The sequence below is a fragment of the Azolla caroliniana genome, unplaced genomic scaffold (assembly GCF_043228905.1).
Source record: "Azolla caroliniana isolate FFs.n. ecotype wild unplaced genomic scaffold, voAzoCaro1.0.p SCAF_9, whole genome shotgun sequence".
Taxonomy (NCBI): domain Eukaryota; kingdom Viridiplantae; phylum Streptophyta; class Polypodiopsida; order Salviniales; family Salviniaceae; genus Azolla; species Azolla caroliniana.
The window spans coordinates 1,797,063-1,809,916 of NW_028230444.1; the positions used below are offsets into that span (position 1 = coordinate 1,797,063).

Genomic DNA, 12,854 nt, shown 5'->3' on the forward strand with positions numbered 1-12,854 from the left:
TTTTTTGTCTCTAGACTTGTCCCTTCATTGGAAAGATATGGGAAATAACACATACACTAGGTACTTAGCAACTAACTCATAGTACTCTCATGATATTTCTCTCGTACTTGATGTGAAGTCAGAGGTCATTATATACCATTGGTTGTCTTGCACACGTGACATGAGACTCATTTGGGTGCACTTTTAATTTATATAAATGAAGACAAGGAAATGGAAGAATGAACCATATGACTATGAAACTTTATAGCCTCCATGAACCTCACCATAACCACAAGTAAATAAATATAATTTCTCTATTTTGACATAGAACAACAGATTTTTGACAATAGGTTATAAATTGCTTCGTAAATGTTAATGATATAATTGGATAGTCATATGTTTAATGTGTATGTGCTTACCATATGAGTAATCGATATGTTTTATTCAATATTCATTTTTTTACTATGAATGATGGCTTTGAAGGTGGTAAGGAATGTTGAAATAAGTGACTTCATCGAAGGTTCTCCAATTGTAAGGAATTTTAAGATCAAGACCTACTTTGATGACATAGTTTGGGCTACTCCAAACCATTTGGATTTGCTATAATTACTATCATTTTCTTCATGGCCAAAACGCCCATTCAATCAAAGGAGATACCACACTTATGTGCTAGTATATGAAGCTTAAGCTCAAATTCTGTCCTCAACCTCAGCCCTTCAATCTACAAACTTAGACTTCTATATTCATGATACAAAAGTATTGATACCATCATCAAAAATTACTTGGTAAAACAAAGTATGAAAGCAATGTCTTCATACTAACATTATAGACTTAGATATGTGCAAATATTATTGCTCATAGGTTTCCTGCTGAGATTATGGAAATTCTAAAACCCATATATATATATACACACACACACATCACAGTGTGATGGTTAAACCTCAGCTTAGCAGTGATAAGGTAATGACTCCCAACTTTCTTAAGCAATGAGTTTTAAATCACATGTGCGCATATTTAAAAATTGTCAGTGATTTTGCCTCTAATAGATAAATTTGACATTTGTTTACAATTCCATGTATTCACAATGCTAATGCTGGAGGGTGTCAAATAGCAGCAAATTAATGACATGGTGGTGATATTTTAAGATCCTTAAAAGGCCAAAACCACAGGTATGGGACACAAAAAAAGCATGATGAAACAATCTCTTATGTAGTTGTTATTCATGTATTTTAAAGATCACTCTTATGATGAAATAGGGAGCACACACGTCACATTCTACATATAGTATAAGGTGAGATTCGAGCCCTTCAATCAAGTTGCCTATCTTAGTTCGCAATTGCTTAGATTCCTAATGGTGTATAGACATGAAATTTCTATCTTGAGAATCCTAAATGCTAACAATAATGTACAAAATAAGTGATTCATGAGAGTACAAAGTGAGCACACAAAATGCAACCGATGAGAAAGATACATTATACCTCATAAAACGATGATGATAGATGCCAATCTATGATGTAATTTACAAGGAAAGAATGGATCCCTACATTTTTACATAATCTAGGTCAACATTAGTCATCAATATCTTATTGGAAATTCTTAAAAGAATCATACATCATCATCATCATTATGGCCAAGACACTATACTAACCTGTATAGAACTTCACACCATTGGTCGCTTGATATGAAAGCACCACATATTTCAAAGAGAATCATAGACAACCTTATCAAACGGAATAAGATTAAAAAATAACAAATATCAAAATTTGCTACTGTATATTGCAGTGAACCACGTCTGCATGCTAAAGTTTTTGATGGTTTGCACATCTAGTTAACTCACATAACCACCATGACTCATCATTCATTGGATACAAACATCGCTTCATCTGATTTCTTCTAGTATCAAGCCTCATTTGCTTGGGATACTTTATAAGCATAAACCATCATCCACTACATACAAACAGGAGATAATGTCTGGCCACTTCTAATAAATTGGTTGGGATGGGAAGAGAGGCAGATAAATTAGAAATCGATCAAAATCAGTCCTCCCTAATTGCTTACATCTCTCTAAAAATATGACTAACAGAAAACTACAGTTAATCAAAAAACTATACCTTTCTAGTGTACAGATGCTCCCTTATCTCATACCCCGAAGAGACTTTCACCAGCATGTGAAACCAAGAATATAAAATACAGTGATTGGACCAAATAATGACTGTACAATATTGACGCCCAATTTAGATATTAGTGAAAGTGATCATGAATACTGAAGGACAAGATATCCCAAGGTGACTGAAACGAAACCTCTCAATCAGAACAAACAAACTAGGAATCACAAGGCAAGAATTTCCCAGCAATACAAAGACTAATACACATTTATACAGCAAACAGTCTATATTCAAATTACAGGTATAGGCTTGTCAGCAAAATCACACTGAAAGGACCCCTTACAATTCAGTCAATCCTTCTAATTCTTTGATCAAAAGTTCCTTCTCTTCATGAAATTGCTCATCTTCTGTAATGCAAACAGCATAACTTCATGCCTATCTTATATATGATTTACTTAACATAAAGTCAAACATAAATAGATCCATGCATGACACTTTCACAGTTGTTTCATGACACCTAAACCCTAAATTCTAAGTAGCATGCAAATATAAGATCACAGCTAAATACCTGAAGTTTAAAGAAGTAGATAAATGATGAGAAAAAGAAAGGGAGAGCACCTTTATCAAGATGAAATTCCTCCAAAAAGGCCAACAGCTTATTGCGATTTTGTAATAAGATTTTTACTATAGAGGATGGCTTTCGGGGATTGGCAACAAAGACCTAGATTAGAACACAAAAGTGAACATTCAGATTCTGCAAATGGATTAGTACACAAGACTCATACTTCAAAGATTAGTGATGTTGCGAATTAATTTCCTACCTTCCCCCTGAAGGTAAACATTTGCATCGATACAGAAATGATAAAGGGAAAAACCTAAAATACTCTTGATTTTTTGAATACCCATTTGAGTATTTATATGGTCAATTCATCCCCTCTTTTGAATTACATCTGCTATTCGGATCAGTATATGGTCATATATCTCTTGTTTCTCTCTTTTAAGGAGTCACCTAGGGGCATTCAGAGAAATAAACAGAAAACAACCCAAAACACTTAACTCTAAATGTGCAATGTTTGTGATGTCAGATGCATCATGAATTCAAACATCAACTAATTCTACATACTTGCAAAGTAATAAATAGGCCAAGTTTGCAAAAATTCTCCTTAGTTAAAGCTATATATTTCTCTCTAAGTAGGGAACTTAGATACCAATCATTTAATTCCAATCTGAGCCTAATCATTTTAATGCCGATCTTACTGAACCTATCCATCCATTCCACCCTTCCCTAGTTCCTCACTCTCCATTCCCGTCCTTGATTGATGAATGATTAAGTCTTAACAAAAACGATGTGAAAATGTCAATTAACTGAGAAAGAGCAGTAAATGTTTACTATGATGCCAGTAAGTAAATCTTCCTACTGTAGAGATAATTCTGAAGCTATGTGGGCCTACTCCTAGGACACAGAACAGTAAGGTTTTCTCAAGGCAGTATGACATTATGCCACAGAAATGTATAGAGGTGATTGCCCTATGGATAATTATATGGTTATGAAAGTAGAATATTGTCAAGTTTTCATTTTAATGACTAAAAATATCATGTGAAGATACATTCAGTGGGTAAAATCCATTAGTTTTGTGCTATATGCAAGATATGGACTACACACTCAGCCATTATTGGCATTTAACACAACATGCTGTTTCCTCGTCCTATGGATATAATTCTGCCGTTTATTTTAGGTTGAAAATATTCTTGGTATAAATAGAAGCTCTATTTCGGTGATTTACTATGAGACATATTAAATCCTTATTTTGTGGTCATATGACATCATGCTTTCTTACAGCTTTGCTTTCTATATGTGCACTATACCACCTTGTAAGTAGCCCCCAATCATGGAAGTAACATGGAAACACCTATGGTCATCTTTCATTTAGGATCAGCAGAGAATAAAACCAAACCTTGAACATATGAAAGGCCAGCAACTGAATATTTTTGCTCGTGTCCTGCATCAGTCAAAGAGTCCAAAATTTTCTATATTCAACTATAAAAGCCAAAATTAAAAAATAAATAGGTATGTCACCTTGAGCAACATCATTATCGTCCTAAGATTTCGAACTTCTGAGATATACTGCATCATGACGTTAGCATGTGGCTTTTCTAGTAGGATATCACCCAAAAGCTGTGGGATAAGAAAACCACTCACACATATTACAGATGCTGCATCAAAGAAAAAACCCTTAAAAGTTTAAACAATTACACTCCCTGAGAAAAACATTGTCCCTATGACTTTTCTAATATGATATCACCACCCAAATGCTGTGGCCATAAGAAAATCAATCACTCACATGACAGTTGCATTAAAGAAGAAAACTCTTAATTGAGTGAATAATTGCTTTCCTCTCTCAAATGAAAAAATATATATTTTCTTGGAGTGTAGATGCACTATTAATTACTTTAAGAGATTGCCGTCTTGTAACATAGTTCACTGAAGTGAGAAGCCGCTCGTACATACTGAAAAACTGTGACCATTAAGATCATCATTAATTTAGTTAGATATCTTGCAAAAAGGACACAAAGAGAGAGTACAAATGCCTATCACCTTGACATAATGGGAACTAAGATACTCAGCTACCAATACTTCGTGCCTTGTCAAGAGATCCTAAAATCAAACCATTCAAGAAAGTTTTGTTACGTTGAATGTGTCAAATTAAATCATTCCATTTATATTAAAATGAAAACAAATATAAATTACCAACCTTAAATGTCATGAATGCATCTGAAGCAATATCAAAGTTTGAGAGTTCAACATAGTCAAAAAATAAGTCAAAACTAGAAGATTCAAGCAAAAATCTGCAAATAAAAACAAGTTCAGGACAAACACTTGCTAAAAAAAGGAATTTCTAAAGAAAAATCTACTTTGAAGGAATATCAAACTCAAAAAATGGCATTACTTTGTAATAGTTGGATATCGAGCACAATCCCTCAAAATGTTGCCGGCATTTAAAGCCACCTCCTTATTTTGGTAACTGCAATAAACAATGGAGGAATCTGGCCTTTATCCTTGATGTATGAGCTTTACAAAAAGACGGAACTTTTGGAAAGATGATGCAAAAACACATCTCATGTACAAGAACAAATGAACTGTTTACACTAGTGGTACATAATTATTACACCATGGTTCGCAATCAACAGAAATTTAATGCAAGGAACTTTTCCACGCCCAATATTTATCTAATTAAACTTCCCAACTGATAAATTCATTCCATTAGGATAGCCAAGTAAACAGCGCCCCAATGCTTAATTGAAATGATGGTACAGCATGTAAGCTGTCACATCAAACAAACCCAGATGATCACTTTTAAATATGGATGAAATACTTTAGTGGATCAATCTAGAAATAATCCAAGAATCAACACAATTCTCAAACAGAGAGCATTCAAATTCATTGGAAAGATCCTCCAATAAAAATTTCCAACATTTACAATAGAAACATGATAAATCTTGACTTTATGATTATTTCCCACTTAAGGGATCATTATCATGCACAGACGCAGGTATAATTTAATGAAAATAAATAACCTCTGTCACAAGAGACAGGAACTTTAATAATCAGGATACATAGTCCTTGGATAACTCTATTCTTTGAGTAGCATGTTCTGGCTTTCTTCTCTCACGGGGCATTGTGTACTTTAAAGAAGTTAAAATATGGTTTTTTGTTCTCTTATCATTTTGAGTGCTCATGTGATGACAATTACTTGTCAACAACTTTCATCATTGGTGTGCCTCTTCACATCCCATATTATGACATCTAATCCTTTTACAACTTACACTGCCCAGACTTGCTCCCCCCCTTCCTTTAGTTAATAAAAATTTATTAATCACTTTACTGTAACCCTTCTTCATGGCCACAGGACCATCAATAATTTCTTCATAGCCAAAGGAACCATCACCAACTTCTTCTTAGCCACAGCTCCACCCATGTGTGTCCCCCAGAGCTCAATACACAATAGAACACATCCTAGAGGCTTCAACTTAGAGACACCTATAGAAACAGCAACGACCTCAGGAACCTAGTCCAGAAGCTCGCTATTTCAAACAGATAAATGCCATCACATCCCAACCTAGGAGTCGCAGGAGGACACACTCAGTATTTCCTTATAATTTATTTATACACTATCTATCACATTTATGATGAGATATAATTATATCAGTTTATACTCTTTTATAAAGATACTTTGGCCTCATTGATCAATTAGCCTTTTATAACAATAATATCTACTTTAGTTCTTTCTTTCTAACTATATAACAATGCAACGTATTGCTTGCTTTTTTATAGTTCTATCCATGACTCCAAGTGGAATGCAAGACCTTCCCATTATCAAATACATTCTATAATCATTTAATTCAGCAGTACTCCTCAAGCTTATATGGGTCCAATCATCTTCTTATACATAATACAAGCTCATGTAGTCAAGAGCAAAAAATAGGTTATCAAATACCAACATCAGGGGATATAATTATAAAACTATGAAACTCAAGAAGAAAACAAGAAATATTGATGCCAAAATCATTTTGGCATGACATGATGTTGCAATCGATTAGGTCACCACTATATTTTCAGGTTCATGAAATGAAGCCATATTGGCCCCTAAGGATTGTTTTAATTATTTCAATAAATATTTACAAAGTGCAAAAGATATAGTAAAGCTTACCATAATACAAGAAATTCAAGCAAATGTGTATGATTCTCAATATACTCAAGACAGCAGTTACTGGAGCCCACCTTCTGTCTCAGCAATGTGCCCCAGATATTAACAGAATCTTTCCTGGCCTATTAAAAAATAACAAGCAACATAATGACAATGTTTTAGCATATAAAGTGTGTATATTCCTGGAAATTTGAACGAAATTGTTTAGAATCTACTTACGTCCCAAGACAGCATTGGGAGGTTCAGAATGAGCAATTCTATGAAATCTTCTTTACAAACTTCCAGTACAATCTGAGTTATTTGTTCATTGTTTGGTTCAGTATCGGCATCACCAAGTAGCATCTGCTTGATAACAACAAGGTTTTTTTCTACCTCCTCAAGGACCTAAAAGAAAAATAACTTAAAACTAGTCAAACCACAGCAATATGTTAAAGAACATTAGATGGTGTAAAGTAATAACATATAATATTTGTGAGAGAAACCATAAAAAGATCTGAGTCAGAAAAGAAAGAATATGTTATTTTAAAGAGCGGAAGCCAGGGATTTGAAAAAAGCAATGCCATTCTAAGAAGAAGAATATCAAACTTAAATATGGATAAACTATTAAACTACCTAAGGTACTGAATGTTATTCTTAGCACATAAAATTCTGAGGCACATAAAATTCTGAGGTTAGATGGACTAATAACTTATGCCTTTGGGAGAACTCCAACATAGGGCAACCCAAGATGGAAAGGTCTGCAAAGGAAGGAAAGCACCGTCAGTGTCTGGTGATAATGACCTTGATTAGTCAATAACAAGGGAGACATGGTGGTGGTCCAAATGGATATATCAGACATATGCAATAAATTGCTAGTGTCTGATCGATTACTCATTTCAAAGGCTAAGGTCGTGACACTAATTGTGTAACCTTTGATTGGCTTGTTGTATGAGTAATTGTGCTAAAAAAGGTTATGACAGTTCTTTCCCAATGAGTTTTTGTGTCTGTGTTGTTTAACTTTCAACTTCTCTCCATGTCTCTTAATTTCTAACAAGAACAATACTAAGTATCTTTGGTCTTCATACTCCATTACCTTGTGGTCAGCATACCAACAATGAGTGCCTCCCTTTTCTATCTTATGTTTTGAAAATACTACCTTTGGGAGCTTCCAAAGCCAATAGATACAAGCCACCGATTGGAATAGTGCCTCTATCACTATTGGGATTCTTCCCATGTCTCGAAAGCTTGAAAATGTTACTTCTCAGTATTTTTAGGATCAAGAGTGCCGTCTTTTCCTATCCCAATAAGAATTCTGTTTCTGATCTTGCAGCCTATGCTTGACCATCACTTTAGTTTCATAAAGATTTATCAACAAAGTTTTATCAGTAAAAACAACTTTGAAGCATCTCGATATCTTTGTAGTTCCTCCGGCAAGTCAGAAATCAGCACAATGTCAATAGCATATAGTAATATCTATATGGCTATCTCTGCCCAGCATGCCCCTGAGCCACCCAATCAATATATGAAAGTGAGCATCCTTGTTTCACTCCAATCATGTTGCTCACTACCTCTAACAACACATTATATGGTCCACAGATTCCCCATTTCATATCTACTAGGAGTCAGCGGGCTTCTAGTTGGTGCATGAGCCAAGCACCTGGTACAATGTCAAAGGCCTTCCGAAATCTAGATACTCCTTTAATAGGCCCTTTCTTCCTTGATAAGAGCCCAAAGGGTCAGTATTATTTGTGGCTGAAGCATAATCAGGGTATACGATTTAGAAACATGTCTATGCCATGAATAGTGCATCTGGCAGGATAGTGTAAATGTATGTTGGGGTGTATGTAGATGAATAGGATAAACAGAAATGGTAAGTCAACAATCAAATTATGAGAATTATGGTTGAAAAGTAAGATTTGAAAGATAATCCGATCAGAAACTATTGATTTGTGGTAATGAAAAAGAAAAAAGGTGCATTCAAACGCAAAGAAGAAATGGCAAAAAAAAAAAAAGAGAGATCTTCAGCAAGACAACAAAAATCAAACCCCATACATTTTCTGGTGATAAAATTTGAAAGGAAATGATGAATCCATGATACAACAATGTAAGGAAATGTGTACCTTAAAAAAAAAGATTCGGTAATACATACATACGAACAGATACCTACGCCTATATAGACAAATATAGACCCGCAGAGAATTGAAATTGGAGAGAGAGAGAGAGAGAGAGAGAGAGAGAGAGAGAGAGAGAGAGAGAGAGAGAGAGAGAGAGAGAGACGAACCTTTTCAGAAGAGGAGGCAGCGATGGCGGAGGAGGATCGGAGAGAGAGCAGAGAAAAGCGGGTGGCCTTCACGATTTCTGAAGCAGACTTGGTCTTGGAGGGCTTGCTGAAGAAGGAGAAGGACGACATGGACATGGCTAATATCTCCCTGAAGAAGGAGCATGAAACTCAGAAGAAGAAGCATTCATATTTCCTTAATTACTTGCTTTTTGCTTTTTGCCTTTTGCTTTTTGCTTTTTGCTTTTTGCCTTTTGCCTTTTGCCTTTTGCCTTTTGCCTTTTGCCTTTTGCCTTTTGCATTTTGGCCTTTCAAAAACAATGGATGGTACTCCTTTAATAATTTTGGTGGGGGTAGGTCTCACGAGAGTAGGATATGCTCTCGCACTTCTTTAACGAGGCACCAATACCTTCTCCCTGGATCATGGCTCGATGACTATCTAGGCCGGGTTTCAGAACACGAAAACTTTGTGGAGAGGGATATCATGAGCTTCTCCTATTACCGGGATTTTGTTCCACACAAAGGGCATGTTAAGCCAAAACGCATATCGCCCTTTTGCTTCTTTGCTTCTTACCTTTTCTTTCTTCTTATGTTTTTGAGCTTTGTGGTAATAGTCACATAAATCTATGGCTCTCGGGTTCCAATCTTACTAATGTCCTTTGATTTATAAGATGGCCTTGAGAAATGTAAGTTTTCAAACATTTTTCTTTGGTCCACTTTATCATTATGGGGACATTCACTTACACCTGCTCATAAGTCCTCTTTCCCATGAATTAACATTCCCTCATAATGACAGTATTGATGCATTATAACGTCACCTAAAAATGCTTATGTTTTTCCTAGGATTCAGTCTCATAAGACACATTTAGGCTTCGATGAAGGCAATTGGTCTCCCTCTTTCTCTGTCACTCTCATATAAAAGTGTGTAATATTAAAACAACACAACAATACAAAAAACCGGTATTGTCCCTAGCACAACAGTGAGGATCTTATGGCAAGGTAAACACTCTAAGGCCTTGTAAGACTACTTCATGTAATGAAACTTCTCTAAAGACCAAGTATTTACAAAGCTTAGTTGCAAAGACTACCAAATAAAATTTCCTTTCAACCCATATACATGTTGAGAATCTCTTACTAAACCCTAAACCAAATTAAGTAAAGAAAGGTGAAAATATTAGACACAAGAACTCAATCCTCCAAACCACTCCCAAGTTGTGATTAAGACATAACCAACCTACCACCAACATCCCATACCAACAGATATTAGGATAACTAGTAGCTTTGAAGAGGTAACATGATCATTGCGATGGAAGCCTAGTCCAGACTATTGGTGTTTCATGACTTCAACCTTCCGACATAATGTGTCTTATGAGGGTAGCTAGGCCTCATATCAATGCTTATTGTTAGGTCCCTTGAATATATGTTTTTCTTTTTTAAAACGTGGCATCCATTGGCTGTCAAGATCATGATGGTGGATGCACCCCTTGGTAGTTGAATAACATATCCAATGAAGAGAGCATTGCCTTACCAATAGAGTGTGGACAATGTCTCAATATGTAGTAATTAAAGGTGTTCCCTTTATATACCCCAACACATAGGCTATTACACCACCATCCATTCCCAAGTTCCATAGGTCCTTATGTTTACATTCCAATCCCGAGGAGAATTGGCTTCCCAACTATCTTATGCTTAACCCATTAAAACTAGTTATAGATTTTTTCCTTCAAGGTATGCATAATCTTGGAGGCTCTTTCCAAAGTGTTGTAACAAGCTCATTTCAAATGATAATTGTTATTTTGCCAATATTTGTATTGAAACAAGCTATGTTTTGTGTTCGAAATATCGATTAAATTTGTTCAAAACTAAATATTGGAACAAAATGTTTTGGATTGTGAAAGTTCTTTTTCGCAAAAAGGAGATGGGAAGATATGCGAAAAACTTCATTGAATCTATTGTTGAGGACAACGAAGAACCTGACTCGTTAGGCAGCATGAGGGGACCATCATCTTGAGAGTGGGAGAACACCCCGTTTATAATAAAAGCATGGGGATATGGGCATTCAAGGATCTCACTAATGGGAATTGTTAGAGTCTAACTAATTAATTAAGCAAAACATAAGGAATTATAGACCAAAGAAAGGAAAGACGGGTGCCAAACCACTAACCGCCCCCTAGCAACGACGTGAGATGGGCGTAATACCACTTATAGATTCCCATTTTTTTGTACACTTGGAGATTTTTAATACCACTCACCAAAAGGTAGTGAATAACTCTATATTTCCAACTTCAGTGCCATCATTTGTTACTAAAAATCTAACGTAGTCACGAGTCATGTGTATATAAGGCCATAAAGATATGTGAGAGGATATAAGATATGTGTGATACAAGTGGCACATAAAATGAGAGAATGAGTTGGTTGGTAGCCTAAGGGCGAGAGTCCACGAATAATGAAGGACGATTAGTTCTTTGTGGTGGAAAATTATCTCTTTCTGTGAAGGAATGAGATTTACTTGTAGAGTCATCCCATTGTAGAGAACCCAACTATATCTCTATGTTGTAAGAGACGGAGGGTTATTGTGCACAAGGACTACCATGACAAATAGCTTATTATCCCTTGATTGACGATTAAACATAGGGATTGACCACTAATTACCTTTAGCCAACCAAATGTGCTTGCCAATTTGAGTGTCTCAGAACATCCACTAGTATTTGGACCCCCATTGATTTTGTCAAAGATTGACATTCAAGCCTTATTTTGTTTTTTAATTGAAAGATAAATGTATTCAGACTTCATTAGGCGAAAAAATATTCGTATTCAACATCTTCTTATGTAACCAATGTTCCATAATTGAGTTTTAAATGTCGTGAAGGGCTTTCAAAGCATTACTTATACATAAACTTTTGAGCAATAAAAAAATGCATGCATAACATTGTTATAAAGATTACATAAGTGCAACTTAGAGTAATTTTACAATATGAAACTATGGTCTCACATAAATTTATGATGGAATATGCATATGATCATAATAAAAAATATTGTGTCCTAGATTTTCAAAGGAATTTCTATTGATATGTAGAACGGATAGATCATTGTAAAACATGCAACATGATTGATCAATGAACAAGTGTATTTGAGGCATTTTTAGATAGATGGCTTCCAAGAAAGAGTGGGTAAAGTTTTAAAATTGCACAAGAGAGTTTTGTGTCGTCACATTCAAAAACAAAGTTGACTATGATTTTCCATAGTTATGCGTTAAAGGATAAATATGGCGAGAGATGTTGGAGACAAAATTGAGGTATAGAGAACAAAAAGGCTCATTAAATGCAACCTAACCAAGAATGAAATGAAGATAAAAAAAGCAATGCCATAAAAATTTGAGGGGTTCAGGCAAGTAATAAGAGGAATGCAAGGGATAGAAGAGAAGAAAGTAAAGAAATGAAACTGAGAAGGCTAGAGTGAGTTTTTTGCTGAAATTTGTTGGTCTTTGATGTACTTTGTTTGCTAACTAATGCAAAGTAGTGTTTTTTTGGAGAAAAAAAAACAAATATTAGCAAAATAACAAGAAGGCAATGAATCAATAGCCCATGATTAACATTGATCTACTTCATATCGGGAGAGAACTCCCCAATTTATACATTATAGATAACAATGCATCAACTATGTTTGCAACCTCTGGGCCTTTACAACAAGGCAAGGGTCAAAACTCTACAACATGATCAAAATAAACTTTGCAATAGAATACACTCTCTCCATCTTAAAATGTAGTAGAATTTCTCAACCTTAGAATACAATACAATCTCTCAACCT

The 12,854-nt window shown here is 35.2% G+C and overlaps 1 protein-coding gene across 1 annotated transcript; it reads right to left on the reverse strand.

Moving 5' to 3' along the window:
• Window positions 1–2,148: 2,148 nt before the first annotated feature.
• Window positions 2,149–9,205, reverse strand: LOC147859797 (Mo25 family protein). The gene is made up of 11 exons (XM_087324999.1): window positions 9,051–9,205; window positions 7,010–7,174; window positions 6,794–6,912; window positions 5,033–5,107; window positions 4,838–4,931; window positions 4,681–4,740; window positions 4,535–4,600; window positions 4,162–4,260; window positions 4,040–4,084; window positions 2,703–2,805; window positions 2,149–2,491 (listed from the first exon to the last, which is right to left on the reverse strand). Exons 1-11 carry the CDS (start codon window positions 9,183–9,185, stop codon window positions 2,424–2,426), a joined length of 1,029 nt encoding a protein of 342 aa, XP_087181125.1. The 5' UTR covers window positions 9,186–9,205; the 3' UTR covers window positions 2,149–2,423.
• Window positions 9,206–12,854: the final 3,649 nt, after the last annotated feature.

What these genes read in the sequence shown, in the direction of transcription:
- LOC147859797 (XM_087324999.1), bottom strand. Translation starts at nt 9,185, where the DNA reads ATGTCCATGTCGTCCTTCTCCTTCTTCAGCAAGCCCTCCAAGACCAAG. An exon ending in CGATAATGATGTTGCTCAAG is followed by an intron (nt 4,085 to 4,161) that starts GTGACATACCTA and finishes TGACTGATGCAG; the next exon opens with GACACGAGCAAAAATATTCA. An exon ending in GGAATTTCATCTTGATAAAG is followed by an intron (nt 2,492 to 2,702) that starts GTGCTCTCCCTT and finishes TTTGCATTACAG; the next exon opens with AAGATGAGCAATTTCATGAA.